Here is a 22,212-nt window from a genome sequence, read left to right on the forward strand (position 1 = left end):
CCCCAAAAAAGAATTGTCCAGGCCTAAATGGTTTCATTGGTTATCTAGCCATTCCTTGTGCAACAGAAACCAAAGCAGATGTCTGTATGAGGATTTTCACAGATGTTTGTAACAGCTTTACTTATAATAGCCCAAACCTTGAACTAGCCCCACCTGCTGTCCATCCGATAAACATATTGTGGTTTATGCGTACAACATAACACTACTCCATAATAAAAAAGGAATGAGCTATTGGTACTTACAATAGCATGGATGATTTTCAAAGTAATTATTGTCTTTGTCTAAAGACTATAGCAAAGTCTAAAGGCTTTGGCTGAATTAAGCCAGACAAAAGTGCATGTTATATGATCACATATAAATGGAGACTATAGGGACAGAAAGCAGATCAGTAGTTGTCTGGGAAGGAGAGTGTGGCAGGAAAGGGATGGCGGGGGTGTAGATTACACAGTTCATGAACAAACGTCTGGGAGAATGATGAGTATATTCATCACGTTGATTGTGGCGGATTTTGCTTATATGCCCCAAATAAAAAATCCCAATTGAATGGAAATTGTGAAACTGAAAGATACAGTAGTTAAAACTAAGACTCACAGGATGTTTGTACACTGCTGGAGGCAGAATTAACAAAGAACTAAAAAAATAAAAGGAGCTAAAAAATATAGAGATTTCAGTGAGATAGTCAAACATGATATAATTGGTGCCCCAGAAAGGAAAAGAATAGGACAGTATCAAGTTTGAGGAGATAATGTAGAGTTGAAAGGCATTAACCACAAATTCAAGAAGGCCTCCAAACTGAGAAACAACATATTTAAACATATTGTAGTGGAAGTACAGAGGCGAACAGAAGAATTGAAAGAATGCTTAAGGAAAAAGCAGGTGCCTCTAAAGGAGCAACAGTGAGCTGGGTGGCCCCTGTCTTAGTAGAGACAGTGTTTGCCAGGAGACCACCAAATGCTACTACCCTCAAATGATAACGGAAATAAGCGCCAGCTTCAAATCCCTGCTTGGTGATAGGATTCTACGTAAGTCAAGACGAAATAAAGACCAAAATAATTGATCACATCCACATCTCCCCTAAAGAAATACTGGAGGAGATAATATTAAGCAAAAAAAAACCCCAGTTCTCCTGGATGGAATGTCAGAAATGCAGGAGGGAATAAAAGTAATGGCATTGTAGATACATGGGTAGATCGAAATGAACGTTGACTGTATAAAAGTGTTGTGTTTTTTGAGAGTTCAAATATATTTGTTGTGTTAAAATACGTGAAAATACAGGGATACTTACGAGGGGGAAGGAATTGTACTCACAGGGCTTCTGGGTTCTTGCATTATGTGGGAAGGGCCAACATCAAGAATGTGTACTGTTGTCTCTAGAATGCCCCTGTGAGAATTATAAGATGGTAGATTACTCACACACTCATGGTGGCGGGGTGTGGTGGGGAAGAATGCTTAAAAAACAAAAGAGCAGGAAGTAGAGAAAATGTAACATTGAACAAGCAGAACACATAGCAAATCATTAGTAAGATGGTAGTTTTTACCCAAATAGGTCAGTAATTCAATAGAAATGGACTAAATGTCAAAGGTTGCCAAATATGAAAAAAGGAAACAAACGAATAACAAACTAAGACCTAAGAATACAGAAAGTTCAATGTAAACACCTGGGGAAAAAACACAATATGCAAATACTAACCTAAACAAAGCTAGTGTAGATCTTTTCGTATCAGAAAAAATAGGCTTTTTAAGGCAAAAACATAATGGTGAAAGATTCAGCTCTTCAAGAAGACAGAAGAATTCTATATTTGTGTGTCTTTAATAACATAGCCTCAACATACATAAAGCAAAAATTAACAGAAGTAAATGAAGAAATAGATCTACAATCATTATTGGAACCTTTAGAACAGGAAGACAAAAGTCATTAAGGATATAATGGATTTTAATAGAGTTAGCAATCTTGGTCTATATGTAGATCACCCAGTGGCTGAAGAATACACATTTTTTTCCAAGTCTACATAGGGTTTTTGTTTTTTTTTTTTAAGATTTAAAAAATAATTTTTTTGTTTTTTTTTTTTTTGAGAGACAGAGCATGAGCCGGGGAGAAGCAGAGGAGAGAGAGAATCCCAAGAAGTCTCTGCCTGGTCAATGCCCAGAGCCCAGCACAGGGCTCAAACCCACGAAACTGTGAGATTACGACCTGAGCTGAAATCAAGAGCCGGACGCTTAACCAACGTAGGGTATTTTTAAATTAGCCGTATGCAAGACACAAAACAAATCTCAACAGATTTCAAAGATCAAAATCATTCAATGTGTGCTCTCCAGCTATAGTTGGGTAAGCTGGAATTAAAAAATGAGATATCTAAAAAAATCTCCATATGTTTTTCAGTTGAGAAATGTATTCATAGGGGCACCTGGGTGGCTCACTCAGTTAAGTGTCTCTTGATTTTGGCTCAGGTCGTGATCTCATGGTTCATGAGTTTGAGCCCTGTGTCGGGCTCTATGCTGGCAGTATAGAGTCTATTTGGGATTCTCTCTCTCTCTCTGTCTCTCTGGCCCTCCCCAGCTTGTGTGCTCTACCTCTTACCTCTCTCTCTCTCTCCCTGTCTCTCTGTCTCTCAAAAATTAACTTTTTAAAAAGTATTAAAAAAAGAAATGCACTTGTAAATATTTCATGAAGCAAAGAAGGAATCATGGAAATCAAGAAAACATCCTGAATGGTAATGACATGAAAATCATGCAAATGAAAATATTACATATCCGAACTTGGGCATGCAGCTAAATCTATAATTTTGAAGAAATGCATATATTAGAAAGGAGAAAAAACTAAAAATCAGTGATGTCCACTATAAAAAGAAAAACTCAAAGAGGAAATGCAACAGATAAGAGCATGAATTAATATAAAACAAACATACAAAAGAGTGTCAACAAAGCTTGAAGTTGGTTCTTTGAAATGTCTGGTAAAATTTGTATGCCCCTGGTGAGACTGAGCATAGAAAAGAGAAGGCGCAATCAAGACCAGGAATGAAGAAGACGTTGCTTCAGTCTGACTAACACTGAGAAGGAGTTAAGAGTATATTATGTGTAACTGCATGCCTATAAATTTGAAAACACAGATGATGTCCTAGAGAAATATAACTTACCAAACTTCTATAAGAAGAAACGGAAAATCTGAAAAGTGCTATGAACATAGAAAAATTAAATGGGTAATTAAAAACCCTCTCACATTTGTCCTTTATGGTGGCAGGATTGCTGGAGGACCTCAGTATGTTGGTCTTCCAGGGTCAAGGGCAGGCAGAAAAGAGAATTATTTCGGTTTGGAAGGGTTCTGAAGTTCTGGGCCTGGCTCTACTCTGCAGAACGAGGAGTCAGACCTGCCTCTACAGCAATCATGTGGACAGGTGGCTGCATGCTGAGACAGTTATGTGCACATCCCTGGAATTGGAAGGAGGGACAGCTGTTCCCTGCCACACAAGGGAGGGGGTGGCTGCTGCATTGTCACAGCCAACATGTGTTCATCAGAGTGAAGCAGATGGACACAGCCAGATGTTGGAAAAGAGATGACATTTGTCGAGATAAAGGGAAAGGACAAATGGAATTCATGTGAGGAGTGGAGAATTCTGCTCAGATGCAAACCAGAGAGAGAGAGAGAGAGAGAGAGAGAGAGAGAAGCCACCCCCCCACCCCCACCCCAGGATGACTGGGAGGGGTCATGTCAGCAGGAGGCAGTGTAGGAGCTATAGCCTTCATGCCCCCCATGAAAACATACCCCTGTCCATTAGTGGAAATGGTCTTGGGAGGACTTAAGTGTCCAGCTAAGAACCTGTGGCAACACAGTGGAGCAAAAATATAGACAACTGCAAAAAAAGGATCCCTGGGGAGATGGGATTACACGAGGCCTCAGGAAATGGCTAGGATCCAAGAAGGTGGGGCTCTGTCAGTGCCATGGCGAGTGCCATCATGGCCCCCAGTGGCATGCTCTGGGGAGGCCCTCGGAGGAACTCTGCAGCCCCTGCAGCAGCCTGGGGTCCCCACAGCTTTCACAGCAGAAGACCCGGATGCTAGTGGGCAGACCCCAGTGGCCTGCCTCACAAAAGACATCTTTGCCGTGGGTGTAACCCAGTAGCCATTGTTGCCGTAGACCCTCTGCAGAAGGAGGTTCTGCTGTCCCCTCTTCCCAGAAGGATCTGCTCTTGGGCCACCCGTGGACCAGGACTGTCTGCTGCCTCCCCAACCCTGTGCGGATCCCAGGCTGCTGAACCCTGGCTGCTCCGGGTGCACCTGTGCTCTAGACCTCAGCTCCATGACAGCTCCACCCTTATGCACCTGAGGCACTGGAGCCACTATCATTGTGGGCTAGCCGGTGCCCCGGAACCTGGGGCCATCATCCCCCTGTGGGTGCCTGCCCTCCAGACTTCTGCTCCATATCTGTGCCATAGGCACCTGTACTTCGGACACCAGTGCTGCCACTACCCACAAGCTGGACCCTGTGCCAGGAAGAATCATCTTAGCTGCGACATCCCCATGGGAGGAAAAACATTAGGAGGTACCCAGAAGCCTTCATGACCGAAGACCCCAGCAGCCCTTATAGCCACTGCAGCCACCTGTAGTTGAGGACCTCTGCCGTCTTTGCCGATGCTGATGTTGGCTGATAGACCTGCACGGAGACTCCACCACTGGGCCTGGCCTAGAACCGCTACGGCCTACCCAGCTGATGTCCTGCACCCATTCACAGATGGTCTGTGAAGGCTGCAAGAGGTGACTGTTTCATCAGTGCAACGTTAGCAACACGAGGTTACACGAAACATAAAAAAAAGCAAGCAACATACCACCACCAAAGGAATGCAGTAATTTTCCTGTAACTGACCCCAAAGAATTGAAGATGTGTGAATTGCCAGAGGATTCAAACTTAACCGTTTTCTTTAAAAAGTTTGTTTATTTTTGAGAGAGAGAGAGAGCATGAGCGGTGGTGGGCAGAGAGAGAGGGAGACACGGAATCCGAAGCAGGCTCCAGGCCCTGAGCTGTCAGCACAGAGCCTGACACAGGGCTCGAACTCACAAACCGTGAGAGCATGACCTGAGCCGAAGTCGGACGCTCAACCGACTGAGCCAGCCAGGCACCCCTAAACTTAACCGTTTTAAGGAAGCTCAGTGAACTACAAGAGAACTGTGAAAATTAACAGAAGGAAACCTTGTCTATCATGGAGTCAGGGGGCCAGCAGAGTTGCAAACCCAGCAGGAAGAGAGGGACCTTGCAGGTGGATGCTACTTTACTACCCCAGCAAGAGGAAGGAAGGTTTCTTCCTGGCAACAGCTCAGCCAATGAGAAACCACTATACTTCCAGCTCCCAGTTTACTTCAATGCACTTTTAGTTTACAACAGCCCCTCCCTACACCCCCCTCCTCTATAAAAGAGCCTCCTTTTTGGACTTCTTCTCCAGACTTGTCTGTTGTTTTACCATAGCTAGCTTGTCCCAGATGCTGGGAGATTCTCTGTTAAGAATAACCCCCCCCCCTTTTTTTTGGCAAAATAACAGTTTTATTTTTAAGGTTAACAGAATACATGAGACAACTCAACAAAAAATACGTGAGGAAAATGAGAAGTTCAGTAGAGAAATAGAAATCATGAAAAGAACCAACAAATATTGGAGCTGAAGAATACAATGAATGAAGTAAAAAATGCAATAGACAGCATGAATAGCTGACTTGATCAAACAGAGGAAAGAATTTGTTAACTTCAAGACAGGTTATTTGAAATTAGTCATAGGAGAAAAAAGAAAGAAGAATGAAAAAAGTGAAGAAAGCATATGTGAATTTGGGGGCGCTATCAAGCAACTACTATCTGCATTGTGGGAGTCCCAGAAGAAGAGAGAAAGAAAGGTCAGAAAGCTTATTTAAGAAATTCCCAAATCTAGTAAGAGTTATGTACGTCTCGGCACATGAATCTTACAGGTTCCCAAATAGATTGAACCCAAAGAAGACCTCACCAAGACACATTAAACTATCAAAAATCAAGACAGAAATTTGAAAACAGCAAGACAGAGAAAAAAAAAAATACCCAGTTCATTTCAAACAGGTGAATACCCAAAAGGCTTTCAGCAGATTTCTCTGCAGAAACCTTGCAGGCCAGGAGAGAATGGAATGATGTATTTGCAGTTTTGAAAGTAAAACATACTTGACAGCCAAGAATATTGGCAAAGCTGTCCTTCAGAAATAAAGGAGAAAGACTTTCTAAGATGAAAGCTGAGGGAGTTCAACACCACTAGACCTGCCATACCAGAATGCTAAAGAGAATTCTTCAAGCTGAAGTGAAAGGATCCTAATTAGTAACATGAAAAGACATGAAAGTGTAAAACTCACTGGTAAAAGTAAGCATATGGTCATCCAGAATATGATGGTTGTGTACAAATCACTTGAGTATGAATGTTAAAAGTCAAAAGTATTAAAAATAACTATATTTACAATAATTTCTAATGGATACACAATGTAAAAAAGATGTACATTGTGTTACCAAACATGAAATATGTGTGCGGGAAGTAGATGTGTAGAGTTTGGTATGCGGTTGAAGTTCCCAGCTCAAAATGGACTTATTCATAACTATGTTTTTAATGTAAGGCTCATATTATCACAAATAGCTTTAGTATGCAAAAGACAAAACAAAGCATACTTCTATGAAAAATCATCAAATCACAAAGGAAGATAGCATGAGAGGAAGAAAGGAATAAAGAACTACAAAGCCAGAAAACAATGAACAAGATGGCAATAGTAAGTCCTTACTTATCAGTAATTACTTTATATGTAAATGGATTAAGTTTTCCAATCAAAAGATACAAACAGTGTAGACTTCTAAATACCTCACTTTCAATAATGGATAGATCAGACAGAAAGTCAATAAGGAAATACTGGAATGACACTGTAGTGGAACAAATGGATCTAATAGACATGCTCAGAATACCTTCTCCCCACCCACCCCCTGAATTGTAGCAGAACACACATTCTTACCAACGTGCATGGAAGATTCTCCAGGATCATTTGGAAGATCATGAAACCAGTCTTAAATTTAAGAGGACTGAAGTCACAATGTCTCTTTTGACTACACGAAGCTATGCAGCTAGAAATCAGTAATGGGAGGGAAGCAGGAAAAGTGCAAATACATGAAAACTAAACATCTGAATAGCCAGTGGCTCAGAGAAGAAATCAAAAGGGAAATAAAAAAATACCTGAGACAAATGAAGATGGAAACGTAACGCACCAAAACTTAAGGGATGTGGCAAAAGCAGTTTTAAGAGGAAAGTTTATAGTGATAAAGGTCTACATTAAGAAACAAGAAAGATCTCAAACAACCTAACTTCATACCTCCAAGAATTCGAAAAAGGAAAACAAAGCCCAGAGTTGGAAGGAAGGAAACAACAAAGATGAGAGCAGAAATAAATGGGCCAGAAAAACAACAAAATATAAATGAAATGAAGAGCAAGCTTTTTTGAGAAGGTAAACTAAGTGGGCGTACCTTTAGCTAGACTAAGAAAAAAAGAGGACTCAAAGTCAGGATTAAAAGATGAGGCATCACAACAATTGATTCCCTAGTAATACAGAAAATCATGCGAAACTACCATGAACAATTACATGCTAACCTATCGGACAGCCTAGAAAAAACAAAGATAAATTCCTAGACTCACACAACCTACAAAGATTGAATCATGGAACTAGAACACCTGAATGGATCTGTAACTGTAAGGAGAGTAAGTAAGTAATCAAATCTCCCAACAAAAGTCCAGACCACTGGTGAAGTCTACCAAACATTTAAAGACGAATTAACACTAATCCTTTTCAAACTCCTCCAAAAGTAATGAAGAGGAACATTTCCAAACTCATTTTATCAAGTCACCATTACCCTGATACCAAAGCCACACAAGGACACCACAAGAAAATTATGGGCCAGTATTCTTGATGAATATACATGCAGAAGTTCTCAGCAAAATTCAATTGCAATTCAATTCAAACTGAATTCAATAGCACATTAAAAGAATTATAGCTGTTATGTGGGACTTATTCCTGAGATGCAAGGGTGGCTCAGCATAAGCAAATCATAAATGCGATACGCCACGTCAGCAGGATGAAGGGTAAAATCATAGGCTCATCTCAGGTGCAGAAAAAAGCTTTTAAGAAAATTCAGCATCCTTTCATGATAAAAATCACAACAAATGAGATATTAAAAGAATGTATTTTAACATAGTAAAGGTCATATAGGGCAAGCCAACAGCTAACATACTCTGTGGTGAAAAGCTGAAGCCTTTCCTCTTAGATTAGGAACAAGAGAAGGATGCCCACTCACCACTTCTATTTAACATTGTCCTGGAAGTTCTAACCAGAGCAATTAGGCAAGAAAAAGAAACAAATGACATCTAAATCAGAAAGAAAGAAGTAAAATTGTCTCTGCAGATGACGTAATCTTATATATAGAAACCCTCAAAGATTCCATCAAAAACCCCACAGAGGGGTGCTTGGGTGGCTCAGTCGGTTTGGGCATCCGACTTCGGCACAGGTCATGATCTCACAGCTCGTGGGTTCGAGCCCTGCATCAGGCTCTGTGCTGACAGCTTGGGGCCTGGAGCCTGCTTCGGATTCTGTGTCTCCCTCTATCTGCCCCTCCCCCGCTCACACTCACACTCTCTCGCTCGCTCGCTCTCTCAAAAATAAAGCTTAAAAAATTTTTTGTAACACCCTGTTAGAATATTAATTCAGTAAAGTTGCAGGATACAAAATCAACATGCAAAATTCAGTTGCATTTCTATGTACTAACAACAAGCTACCTGAAAGATAAATTAAGGAAGCAATTTTTGGGCACCTGGGTGGCTCAGTCGTTTAAGTGTCTGACTCTTGGTTTCGGCTCAGGTCATGCTATCACGGTTTGTGAGTTCAAGCCCCAAATTGGGCTCTGTGCTGACACTGCAGAGCTTTCTTGGGCTTCTCTCTCTTCCTTTCTCTCTGCCCCTCCCCTGCTCACACACACTCTCTCAGAATAAACTTAAAAAAAAAAAAAAAGAAAGCGATTCCATTTACAGTAACATCAAAAACAATAGCATATCTAGGAATATGTTTCACCAGGGAGAGGAAGGCACTATATACACTGAAAACTATGAGACACTGAAATAAATGGAAAGGCATCCCATGTTCTTGGATTGGAAGGATTAATATTGCTAAATATCCATACTATGTAAAGCCATCTATAAATTCAGTCCAATCCCTGTCAAAATTCCAATGGCATTTTCCTAGAAATAGAATAAACAGTCCTAAAATTTAAATGGAATAACAAGACCCCAAGCAGCCAAAGCAATCTCGAGATGACAAACCTGGAGGCATCTCATTCCCTGGTTTTAAACTGTATTATAGAACCTTAGTAATCAAAGTAGTTGGGTACTGACATAAGAACAGACACAGGCTAATGTAACAGTCATTAGTCACAGATGATCAACCAATCTGGGACAAAGGTGCCAAGTCCACACAATGGGGAAGGGATGGTCTCTTCAGTAAGTGATTCTGGAAAACTGGATATCCACATGTAGAAGAATGAAATTGGACCTTCATCTCATACCACTTATAGAAATCAACTCAAAATGATACCATAAAACTCCTAGAAGAAAACAGGAAAAAAGCTCCTTGACATTGGATGTGACTAAAAACACAAGCAGCAAAAGCGAAATCCTAAGTGGGATTACATCGAACTAAGAAGCTTTTGCACAGCAAAAGAATCAAAATGAGAAGGCATCCTACAGAATGAGAGGCAATATTTGCAAATCATATATCTGATAAGGGGCTAATACCTAAAATATGTAAGTAACTCACACAGCTCAATAGCAAAAACAAAAGATCCCTCAAATAATCCAATTAAAAACGGCAGGGGCACCTGGATGGCTCAGTCGGTTAAGCCTTCAACTCTTTGTTTTGGCTCAGATCATAATCTTACGGTTTGTGAGTTCGGACCCTGCATTGGGCTCTGTGCTAACAGTACAGAGCCTTCTTGAGATTCTCTCTCTGCCTCTTCCCCATTCACTCTGTCTCTCAAAAATAAATAAACTTAAAAATTTTTTTTTAATGGGCAGAGAGGGCGCCTGAGTGGTTTCATCAGTTAAGCTTTTGACTTTGGCTCTGGTCGTGATCTCACAGCTCATGAATTCGAGCCCCACATCAGGTTCTCTGCTGTCAGTGCAGAGCCTGCTTCAAACTTCTCTCTCTCTCTGTCTTTCTCTCTCTCCCTGTCCCTCTCTGCCCCTTCCTGACATGCCCACACTCTCTCTCTTCTCTCTCTCAAAAATAAACATTTAAAAATAAAAATGGGCAAAGAATCTGAATAGATGTTATTTCCAAGGAAATCCTACAAGTCGCCAGCAGATATGTGAAAAGGTGCTCAGCATTACTAATCATCCGGGAAATGCACATCAAAACCACAATGAGATCTCATTTCATCCCTTTCAGAATGGCTTTTTTCAAAAAGACCATAGATAACACATGTTGGTAAGGATGTGGGGAGAAGGGAACCCTGTACACTGTTAGTGAGAATACAAACTGGTTAAGCCATTATAGAAAATTGTATGGAGGTTACTAAAAATTTTTAAAATAGAACTCCCATATGATCTCACAGTCCCACTTTTGGGTATAGATCTGAAGAAATCCCTATCTTGAAAAGATAGCAGTATGCCCGTGTTCATTGCAACATTATTCACAGTAGCCAAGATGGAAATAAGCTAAGCGTTGACAGTTGAATGAATAAAGAAAATGTAAATATATACAATGGAATACTATTCACCCATAAAACCAAGGAAATCCTGCCATTTGTGACAACATGAATGAACGTGGAGGACATCATGCTAAGTGAAATAAGCCAGAGGGCTAAAGACAAATACTGTATGATGTCTGGGGAGGAAAATTCATACAACCAGAGAGTGGAATGGTGGCTGACAGAGGCACAGATTAAAGGAGAAGCATGTGATCATCTCAATAGATGGAAGAAAGCATTTCATGAGATTCAAAGCCTGTTAATGACTTTAATAAAAAGAGAAGTATAAAGATGAATTGTTTAATTTGATGAAGAATGTTTAAAAACAACAGCAACTATTTCTCTAAAATAAGTTTTAATGTTTATTTTTTGAGAGAGAGAGAGTGAACAGGGAGGAGCAGAGAGAGAGGGAGACAGAATCAGAAGCAGGTTCCAGGCTATAAGCTGTCAGCACAGAGCCCGACGCGGGGCTCAAACTCACGGACACGAGATCATGACCTGAGCCGAAGTCAGACACTTAACTGACTGAGCCACCCAGGTGCCCCAACAGCAAGTATTTCTAATAGTGATATGTCGAATGCTTTCTTTCTTTTTTTTTTTTTTTTAATTTTTTTTAACATTTATTTAGTATTGAGAGACAGCATGAACAGGGGAGGGGCCGAGAGACAGGGAGGCACAGAATCTGAAGCAGGCTCCAGGCTCTGAGCTGTCAGCACAGAGCCGGACACAGGGCTTGAACTCACAAACCGTGAGATCATGACCTGAGCCGAAATCGGACACTTAACCGATGGAGCCACCCAGGCGCCCCTCGAATGCTTTCTTTTTGAGAGAGAAAACAATCAGATACCAATTATCACCATTTATCTTCATCTCATACTGGAGGTCTTGGTGCAGTGTGGGGTATGATATCAGGAAGGAAGAGAAGGAGAGAGGCAGGGAGCAAGGGTGAGGAAGAGGAGAAAGGGGAAAAAATAATAGAAAAGCAGCAGGACTGAAGAAGTCTGCTTCTTCTAGTGAAATCTGAATTTCTGCAGAGGGGACCCCGTGTTACCTTTTGCTCCTCCAGGTAATTCCAGTCTGCAGCTAAGTTTAAGAGCCGGTTCCCTTTTTTTTTGTAAATATTTATGGAGGTTATGGTAATGGTATAATAGCTTTATTTTTCATTTGAAAAAAAATGTCATTAATCTCAAAACAAGGTTTTCCAAAGTAAATTTTGGCTTGGTACCAACTTAAGGTAGGCTTCATTCTATTTTCAATTCCAATAGTAATCACTCTTCAAGTAGAATTAAATACATAATGAATGCCATATAATAGATGCTCAGAGCTGAGTGATTATTCTGATTTTTCAATGTAATTATAAATTGGTGTTCCATAAGTGGTGATGTTTCTTTTAGCGTTACTTTTTGTTAAGCATTTGGACAGAACAAGATAACAACCTTTTATGGAGAAGCCCTTGCTATAAAATTATTGTTTTGGGTCAGATTATAATTCTTTCCAAGGAATATGTTTGTAAAACTTTTCCCACTCTGAGGTGGAAATTATCATGTGGGTTTTGTTTTTTGTTTTTTTTTGCAGTAATTATTTCATTTTTACCTCTGACTAATGGCACTTAATTATTATTTTAAAAAGCTATAAGGATTTGAAAGGAAGACATAAACTATCATTATTTGTTGACAAAGTGCCTATATACATGGAAATTAAAATTTAGGAAAATGTTAAAATTAATAAGTGAATTTAGGTGAGGTAACTAGATGCAACAGTTTTTCTATACCAGCAATAGTTAGTAAATAGAAATTTATTGCATTTCCATTTGTAGTAACATAATAATAGCAAACATGAAATAGAAATGATTCTGACAAAATAAGTCCTTTATACCCCAGACCTTTAATAAAACGCTGAGAGAAACTTAAGAAATGAATCAAAAGATATATACCATGTTCATGGATTAGAAGATTCAATATTGTAAACACATTACTTTTCCCCAAATGGATTCACAGATTCATTGTGGTCTCAGTTACAATTCTGACTTTTAATGGACACTGACAAGTTGATTGTATGGTATTTGTGGGAATGCAAAAGCCAGGAAAAACCAAGATACCCTCTAGAGGAAGGAAACTGTTCTGTTGAGTACTGGGACTAATTATGTAAACCCACAACTATAGAAACACTGTGGTCCTGGAACAGGGGTCGACATGGAACAAGGGAGCAGAAGCACCCAGAGGTACGCCCACATCTTGATTGACAAGAATGGTCTGACTGCTAAGTGGTGGTGATAGGATTGTTTTTAAAACAAAAAGGGAGGGGTGCCTGGATGGCTTAAGCGTCCAACTCTTTTTTATTTCTTTTTTATTTATTTGAAAGAGAGCCGTGAGTGGGGGGAGAGAGAGGGAGGGAGGGAGAGGGAGGGAGAGAGAGAATCCCAAGCAGCCTCTTCTGCTAGCATGAGCCTGATGTGGGGCACAAACTCACAAACCATGAGATCATGACCTGAGGTGAAACCAAGAGTAGGTCTTAACCGACTGAGCCACCTAGGCGCCCAAGCATCCAACTCTTGATTTCATTTCAGGTCTTGATCTCAGAATTGTGAGTTCAAGCCTCATGTTGGACTAGCAATGGGCATGAAGCCTACTTAAAAACAAACACAGAGTGTCTGGGAGGCTCAGTCAGTGAGGCGTCTGACTCCTGATTTCAGCTCTGGTCATAATATCGCAGTTGGTGAGATCGAGCCCCGCGTCAGGCTCTGCGCTGACAACACAGAGTCTGCTTGGGACTCTCTCCCCCTGCCCCCCTTTGTCCTCTCCCCAGCTCACACACTCTCAACGAACAAAACCGCTTTAGGTCCTGTTACAGTTCCCAGGATGACTTGGGGGTGTGGGAGCACGGAGGCTGCTCTGGGAGGGGAACTGGCACAGGTGTGTCGGGAAGCCGGTTTGCGGCTCCTGAAGGCTGAGGCCCCTGTGACCCGGCAGCCCCGTCTGGGGTGCAGGCCCAGCAGATGTGCGCTGGCGTGTTCACGCTCGTGTGCTAGTGCATAGCAGCACACAATGGCACAGGAGTCATAGGGGAGTTGGGGAGTGAAACTATGCAGACAAGCATCGTGGGCGCATCTCCCAGATAAAATGGCGAGAGAAGCCAGACAGGAAAGAGTAAACAGGAGTCTGCTGATACAATAGTCAAAGTTAGAACTAAGCTGTGGTGTTCAGAGCACGTGTTTGTGTGGCAATGCCGTGAAGAAACCAGATGTGGACGTTTGTCACCGGCTGGGGGTGGGGGGGGGCAGTGTGAGTCTGGGGGTGTGGGATCCCGGCGCTCCCCCTACCCCCTTGTATTTTTGTAAGCTTTTCATTTTAGTTTGATGCAATTTTAAGTGAAGAAGAGTAGCCTCAAAGGAGAAGTCAGTTGGGGAAACAGGACAGGCTCCATTCTCTGCATATTCCCAGGCTCGGGAGCACACAGGAGCTCTGGGAGTTCCTGGGCGGGAGCCGGGGTCCCTTGCTTAGTTCCTCCCTCCCGTCAGCTCCTCCCTGAGGACCCCTTTCCGGAGGACACTGGTGTTGGTGTCGCGTGCTTCTGACCTTATCAGGGTCTGTTCATGGGAGGTTCATGTTCCCTCTGAGGCAGCGAGCGTGTGGGGCTCGCATAGGCACCGTGCTTTTATTTTATTTTATTTTTTTTATTTTTTTTTAATTTTTTTATTTATTTTTTTTTTGGCACCGTGCTTTTATAAGCTCATCTTACGAGTTTGTGGACTGGCTGGTGGGAAGGATACCGGAGGCATGTTTTCGTGGGGGCAGGTTGCACCTGAGGGTTGAACGCTCCTGAACAACCAGAGGGAAGGGGTGGGGGGTGGCAGGGGGGCATTGCTGGTGTGGGGGCCTGAGGGGAGAAGCCTGGCCGCTGCAAGGCGCGTCAGGCACACTGGAGAAGAGAAGACCAGCGTATGGGGTCTGCGGGTCATAGAAGGCATCTTTCTGGCTAGGGAAGTGCCAGGTGAACAACACCAGAGTAGGCTGGTACAGAGGCATTTTCCTATTTCTTCTAGACACAGCGCCCTGTAAAGACCAGCTGTCCTTAAAGGAAAAATCCGGCTTCCCAGCCAGTCCACAGCATCTGAGCCAAACAGGCCCCAGGGACACCCCTGGCGGTGCACCGGCCCCTTTGCTGCCATCCTCCCCTCCTGTGACTGCTCTGCCCCAGGATGCGGCCACACCAGCCGCCAGCCCCAAGCCAGAGCCCGCAGTGGGGACTGCTGTGCAGGCAGGGGGCCCAGGGACCTCTCAGGGGATGGCCAGTGAGCGTGACACCCCCCAGCCACTGGCAGAGACTCAAGACACCCAGCTTTCTGCACAACCCCTGGGTGCAGGTGGGGGGCCTTGTGCCCCACCTCTGGAGGCCCCCCGCTACCCCTCGGGCTTGGGAGAGCCCACCTCAGCCAGGGAGGCCATGGCCCAGGGTGAGCCCTTGCAGGCTCCGGCCCCTGCACCCAGCGCCCCCAGTGGGACCCCTCAGCCCACCCTGGGTCAGCCCCTACCCCCGTTGCCCCCTGCAGTAGGGGCCATCAGCCTGGCCACTCCCCAGCTCCCCAGCCCCCCACTGGGGCCCACTGGGGCCCCCCAGCCACCCTCGGCCTTGGAGTCAGATGGGGAGGGGCCTCCCCCCAGGGTGGGCTTTGTGGACAGCACCATCAAGAGCCTAGATGAGAAGCTTCGAACTCTGCTCTACCAGGAGCACGTGCCCACCTCCTCAGCCTCTGCCGGGACCCCTGTGGAGGCGGGGGACCGAGACTTGACCCTGGAGCCCCAGCCCGTGGTAAGTTCCGGCCCCACTAGGGCGGCGAGCACCCCAGGCACGCAGACCTGCTTCCGTCGGCTGTGGCCGCCCCACACTCAGGCCCACCCCCACGTTTTACAAAAAGGGGCTCATCTGGGGACTTGGGGAGTGTGTGTGCAAGGTCGGGACCTGGTCTGGACGGCCCCGGTCAGGGTGGCCTGGGGAGGAGCCCAGCCTTCATACAGAGGGGATCTGCAGGTCTCTGCACGCATCACCAGGGGAGACTTAACGGCTCTCTCCGTTTCTTCCACCAGCCGGGAAAGTCAGAAACAGCCCCTGGGCTGGGGGCTGCATTGGAGCAGGCTGGGTCCTCGCCATTGACAGGTAATGAGCCCCAGGTCACCTGCCAGACCCCCAGTGCTTTCAAGGTGCATCCCGCGTCTCTACTTCATCCCTATAGCATCTTGGGTGGGACTCAGGCATAGTGGGAGCCCGTCGTGATGCGTTAGTTAAAGCCCACTGTGTTCTAACAGAGCACATGCTCAGGCCCCAAGGTGAGAAAGGCCTTTGTAGAAACAGCTGGGCTGGGTGTCAGGTGGTGATCAGGGACTGCCCGGCTGCCCAGTGCTCTCCATGCGCTCTGGCGGGCACCCCTGAGCCCTGTGTTCTTTAGAAGGTTACAGGATGCAGGAGCTTGTTTGGGTAGAGTGCAGGGCTGGGGCTGAGAGTGTCCAGCTGTCCGTGGAAGCTGCCGGCCTGGGGCCAGCAAGTTCCTGCTGTGGAACTTCCTCTGAGGCTCCTGGGTGCTGCGGGTCTCTGTGGGAGCTCTTGTGGTGGTTCTCATTTCATTACCTGAACACCTACCTGTGTGTCAACCCAAGGGGGTGGGTCTGACCTTCCGAGGTGGGGTTTCTTCTTGGCCTGGGATTCCTCGGGAGATCAGCAAGATAGAGGTCCAGCTGACCTTGTGACAGGACCCTGGGTCTGTGTCAGCGGCAGGTGAGGCCCCAGTTGGCAGAGTGAGGGGAGTGGCCTACTGGGCCTCTGGATACTGCATCCATAGGTGTCACACTGTCGAGGGATGGGGACAGCTGGCACAGGAGTCAGAAGCCCCAGCACGTGTTTACCTGCGAAACGGAGGTTCAAGCAGGAATGCTCCGGGGGAGAAAGTAAGACGCTGTCCCTGAGCGCCTGCTCCCTCTTCTGACCTCTGTGCATGAGAAATGTACCATGGGTCCCTTCTGTGGCATCAGGGACTTCAAATGCTGTAGCCACTCCCAAGCCCACTCCTCCCAGAGTGCAGAGCTTGTCGGGGAACCGTAAGGAGACATGGTCAGCATTTCTGGTGGTCAGAGCTGTCTGGAAACAGGGAGTGTAGAGTGAACCCCTGCGCCTGGAGGTGTGCAAAGAGAGGGCAGATCCCCCACTGCAGGGATGTGACGGGGGGGCATCAGGCACTGCCTGTAGGTTGGGGGTGTGTGACGTTTGGGTCTGGTCTCCCTGGGAATCTGTGCAGCAGCAGCCCCCCCAACCTTGCCAGAGGCTCTCACCCCTGCGGCAAGCACGTCAGTCTGGCTGTGGGCTGACACAGCCCCTGCCTGCCTGCGGCTTGCTTTTGCCACGTGCGGGCCCAGCTTGGGCCAGTCTCCCACACGTCAGCTCCTCCTGCTCCACCACTCGGTGGTCCTGGGAAAGGGGGTCAGAAGTACCATCCTGCATCCATGCTCTGTAGATGGGGAAGCTGGGATAGCTTCAGATGATGGGGCCTTCCCTAGACGCTGAGCCATAGAGTTAAGAACTGGCCCTATTGATGCAGGACCTCGTGAGGCCCTTGTGTCGTCGGATTTGATGGGGAGTCCTTCAGGTGTATAAAGATGACAGGTGAGATGGTAGTGACATCAGGAGTGCAGAGATGACCCGTGACACAGATTGGCACTGTCAGGTGTTAGAAGTGACAGGTGGCACAGGTGATGGCCATCAGGTGTGCACAGGGTGGGGCAGTGCCCCAGGTTCTGGAGCAGGTGCCTCCAGGGACCTGAGAGGTGTCAGGCTGAACCCTCCTCCCTTCCCCGAGTCATTGGGTGTCTCCTAACAAGAAATGGGGTCAGGGCCTCCTGGAGTGTTTATAGTTTTCCCAGCTGCTGAGCACGTGCGGTACATCCCCCTGCCCTGGGTGGGGGGCTTCCCTTCCACTGATCCAGTTCAGCTGGAGGGCACCTGCTCCTGCCCTTGCCCTCCGCGCTGACCCAGTAACGACTCTGACGTTCCTACAGCAGAATCATCTTTGAGCCAAGTGACAGCCTCAGGTTTGCCCCCGGCGCCAGGGGCCCCCCAGGTAAGGAGTGTTCTCCCAGGCACCTGGCTGGTGGGGTTTCCTCTCTGCTGCTGTGTGGTGGAAACTTCTCCTTTCCGCTCCTTGTCCAGGATGCCCCTGCTTCTGCCTTCCCTGCACTCCTGGAGCCCGCAGACCAGAGCAGTGGGGTCCCGGGGGAAACTTCAGCCAGGCCCACACCGGGGATGCAGACGGAGGACAGCCGGGCCAGCCACCTGCAGACGCAGGGCACTTTGGCCGCAGGGTCCCCACAGAAGCATCCAGGGCAGCAGGACGGCAGCTCACCAGCCAAAACTGTGGGCCGGTTCTCGGTGGTCAGCACGCAGGACGAGTGGACCCTGGGCTCCCCCCACAGCCTGCGGTACTCGGCGCCGCCAGACGTGTACCTGGAGGAGGCCCCCCACAGCCCCGACATGAAGCTGGCCGTGCGGAGGGCGCAGACAGCCTCCTCCATCGAGGTCGGCGTGGGCGAGCCGGTGTCCAGCGACTCCGGGGACGAGGGTCCGCGCAGGCGGCCCCCTGTGCAGAAGCACGCCTCCCTACCCAGCAGCAGTGGCGTGGCCAGCGACTTCGTGAAGAAGGCCACCGCCTTCCTGCACAGGTCCCCACGGGCTGGCTCCCCGGGCCCGGAGACGCCCGGCAGGGTGGGCGTGAAGGTGCCCACCATCAGTGTGACCTCCTTCCACTCCCAGTCGTCCTACATCAGCAGCGACAACGACTCGGAGATCGAGGACGCCGATATCAGGAAGGAGCTGCAGAGTCTGCGGGAGAAGTAGGTCCTGAGAAGTGGCTGCAGGGGGGGGGGGGGCGGGGAGCGGTGCTGCCTGTGCTGCGGACCCTGGTCTCCTGCGGTAGCTCTCACTGGGCTCACTGTCTCCCCCAGCGAGTGTGACTTGCTCCACTTTTGGGGGACACTGCGCAGAAGTGGCAGATACTGGAGAGAAGTCTCACAGGCTTCTGCCGTCCCATAATTCCTTCTGCTGGGTTGTGCAAGCCCTGGGGAGAGAGAGCAACACATGACCTCAGCATGCCTGCCCCGGCCCTGCCCCACTCTCCTCCCACCTGCCTCGGCCCCACCCCACCCCCAACCTGCCAAGACCCCGCCCCACTCTCCTCCCACCTGCGGCGGCCCCACCCCACCCCCAACCGGCCGAGGCCCCGCCCCACTCTCCTCCCACCTGCGGCGGCCCCACCCCACCCCCAACCGGCCGAGGCCCCGCCCCACTCTCCTCCCACCTGCCTCGGCCCCACCCCACCCCCAACCTGCCAAGACCCCAGCCCCACTCTCCTCCCACCTGCGGCGGCCCCACCCCACCCCACCCCCAACCGGCCGAGGCCCCGCCCCACTCTCCTCCCACCTGCCGCGGTCCCACCCCCCCCAACCTGCTGAGGCCCTGCTTTACTCTCCTCCCACCTGCGCCCCGCCCTTGCCTCACCCTCCCCCACTTGCCCCAGCCACTGAGTTGGGCCCAGCCATAGGAGACCTGTCGACATCCGAGTGCTGGCACTCAGCAGCCACTAGATTTGGAGGCACGCAGGGAGGTGCCTGATCCAGTGACAGTGTGTCCTTGTGGGGCGTGTGGGGGGTCTCCTCTGTACACTCTCACTTGGGGGTGGTCGCCCTGGGAGCCTGCAGGCCGCAGGAGTAAGGGGAACCAAGGGGCAGCCGCCCTCTCTGGGGTGGGGGGGCTGTGTAGGGGTGGGGAAAAGGAGGGCGCCGGGCCTGGGGTGGGGGTGGGGTGAATTGCAGAGGTTCCTCCAAGAGAGGAATGTGGGTAGTCTGAGGAAGGGAAATCAGGGCTGACAAGTCTAGGCTCTTGCCTGGGAAGGGGCCCCGGGCTTTGAGGCACCTGCTGCAGGCCCTAGGGCAGGATCCTCAGATTGGGGGTCTCCCTAGGTTCTCCTGAGGCATCCCCCTGCCCTTCAACAGTGTCACCTCAAAATATCACCCCTTCAGAAGCTAACTTGATGCAACAGCACTTTGCTGGCTAGGGTCATCTTTCTGAGGTCTGGCAGGCGTTGAAGATAGTGAAATCAGAACTTGCTTCCCGTTGTCCAACCATGCAGCAGAAGATGGGTCAGGGCTGTGGCTGAGGGGCTGGGCCCCTGGCCTGGGCAGCCACGCCCATCGTACATCTGAGGGGCTGGCATCAGGCCCAGAGGGGCTGGCATCAGGTCCAGATGGCATGCAGGCGGGTGAGCGGGCAGGTGAGCAGTGGCTGGCGGCTGGGCCAGCGGGTCCCCAAGGGAGGGTCCTTCTCTGGCTTGTTCGAGAAACTTCCCTTGCCCACAGCTAGTAATTGCACCTGTGTCTTCATGGCAGCCTCACACCCGTGTGGCCAGGGGGTGGTGGTGTCTGTGCCGGGAGTCCCCACCCTTGCTCACCTGGGCATGCTCTCATCTGTGATGCCTCTCCTGCGGTTTCCCCACTCAGAGGAGGTGCCATTTATTTGCTGGAAGGGCTGAGGCAGCCTCTCAGTTCCGAATGCCGATCGTTTGCTCTTCCTTCGGGCTTGGGTGTCGGGTTTGTACTGCGAGCGTAAATGTGTGGGGTTGTTCGTGTCCCGCTCTCCTCAGCCACTCAAAGTGGCAGCGTCACGAGTCTAGACACCTGAACCCTCGAATCCCCTCGGGCTCTTCCTCCTACCTCTTGGTGGTGTTGGGGGTGTTCATGCAGGAGACCCCCGGTGGGGCCCACTTGGTCCTGATGGAGACCCAGAGTCTTCAGTGCCCCTGTTTCCTCGACGTGGTCCGTCTGTCCTCGAGCCCCACTGCTCACACCCTTGCCATGCCCTGAGGGCTCTCCTGGATGGGCCCATGTGCTGGAACCGAGCAGGGTGCCCACCCGCCCTCCCTCCCTCCCTCCCCTCCCGCAGGCACCTGAAGGAGATCTCGGAGCTGCAGAGCCAGCAGAAGCAGGAGATCGAGGCCCTGTACCGCCGCCTGGGCAAGCCGCTGCCCCCCAACCTGGGCCTCTTCCACACGGCCCCTCCCGCCGGCCGCAGGAGGAAGAGCAGGAGCAAGCTGAAGGCAGGGAAGCTGCTCAACCCGCTGGTGCAGCAGCTCAAGGTCGTGGCCTCCAGCACAGGTCTGTGCCCTCCCGGCTCCGGCAGGCTGGGGCCGGGACCCAAGTGGGGCAGGCGGGAGGCAGGTGCCCGCACCCGGAAGAGCATTCTTCGATCTCCTTTCACTGGAGCGGGAGGCCTTTGTAGGTGTGAAGGGCCGGGCTGTCGCCGGGCCCACCCTGAGTGCGCAGGCCTGCTCTGGGGACTCGTGTACGAGGCAGGAGGCGGTTCAGGGTGTCTCCCCCTCAGCCCACCTCCCTGCAGGGTGCCACCTGGCTCGGGGTGTTTCCTCTGGCCATTTCTCAGGCACCGGTCACCTGCTGAAAGTGAGGGTGGAGCAGCTGCCTTTTGGTGGGGACGGGGGGGGGGGGGGGGGGGGGATGGGGAGGACACCCGGGCACCGAGGGTGCGCTGGAAACCCAGTGAGGTGGGATCCCCGGTGTGTGCCAGGTGGGAAGCCAGCCGAGAGCGGAGTGTGAGCCCACCCTCTCGGTATCACGGATAACCCACAGGGTGCGTGTCCGTGAACTGCAAGAAGAATTACACAAATTATACGAATTCCAGGATGATTCCTAAAGCCAAGTGGAAACTAGTCAGAGTGAGCAGGTCGTACAGGCCTCTTGAGCCCTGGTGTGCCTCTCCTGATGTGCCGTGGTCCTTGCACGGTGCTGGCGACTGGTGGAGGCTGTGGTCATTTTCTCTGATCTTCCTGACGCCCGCGCTCTGGTGACCGGGCCACGTGCCCAGTGCCTGCAGGGACTCCACTTCCCCAAGGTCACCCAGCAACGAGCAGGGAGGACAGATGCACCCCGCGCTGGCTGGTCTGACCCGCAGCGCCTCACTGTGCCTGTCACCCCTTATTCCCCCCAGGTCACTTGTCAGACTGCAGCAGAGCCCCTCCTGCTAAGGACCCTGCCCAAGCCGGGGCAGGGCCCGAAGCAGCTTCAGACCCGTGTGGGAAGGCAGTTCAGACCCAGCAGCCTTGCTCGGTGCGGGCCTCCCTGTCTGCAGACATCTGCTCCGGCTTAGCCACTGACGGAGGCGGAGCGCATGGCTCAGGTGATTCCCAGCTTGCCCGTCTCTGAGCATGCGCTAGCTGCGTAGGGCCCCCGTGGTGTCAGAGGGGCATGAGCGGCGGCAAGGGCCGCCCACAGCCCCTCGAGGATAAAAACCAGTAGAGGTAGCCTTTGAGTAAAGACAGTGGGTGGCCCACCCATCATCGAGTCTCGCTGTGTAAGGCTCAGAGGGAGGCGTGCTCTGCTAGAGCCGGCCCGGGGAAG

The 22,212-nt window shown here is 49.1% G+C and overlaps 1 protein-coding gene across 11 annotated transcripts in view; it reads left to right on the plus strand.

Annotated features, from left to right (window-relative positions):
- The window catches only part of WNK2 (WNK lysine deficient protein kinase 2), a 131,728-nt gene that overhangs the window by 78,619 nt on the left and 30,897 nt on the right, over window positions 1-22,212 (plus strand). For 8 of the 11 annotated variants that reach the window (XR_006710484.1, XM_045470135.1, XM_045470141.1 and 5 more), the window contains 6 exons: window positions 14,808-15,574; window positions 15,850-15,919; window positions 17,809-17,870; window positions 17,960-18,639; window positions 20,744-20,955; window positions 21,803-21,991. Coding sequence is in view for 10 of the 11 variants with exons in the window: in XM_045470135.1 (XP_045326091.1) it covers window positions 14,808-15,574; window positions 15,850-15,919; window positions 17,809-17,870; window positions 17,960-18,639; window positions 20,744-20,955; window positions 21,803-21,991 (1,980 nt within the window). In the remaining variant the exon portion in view is untranslated. The remainder of the gene's footprint in view (window positions 1-14,807; window positions 15,575-15,849; window positions 15,920-17,808; window positions 17,871-17,959; window positions 18,640-20,743; window positions 20,956-21,802; window positions 21,992-22,212) is intronic. The other 3 variants (XM_045470142.1, XM_045470144.1, XM_045470136.1) reach the window with 2 other exon arrangements.

The sequence above is a fragment of the Leopardus geoffroyi genome, chromosome D4, assembly GCF_018350155.1.
Source record: "Leopardus geoffroyi isolate Oge1 chromosome D4, O.geoffroyi_Oge1_pat1.0, whole genome shotgun sequence".
Taxonomy (NCBI): domain Eukaryota; kingdom Metazoa; phylum Chordata; class Mammalia; order Carnivora; family Felidae; genus Leopardus; species Leopardus geoffroyi.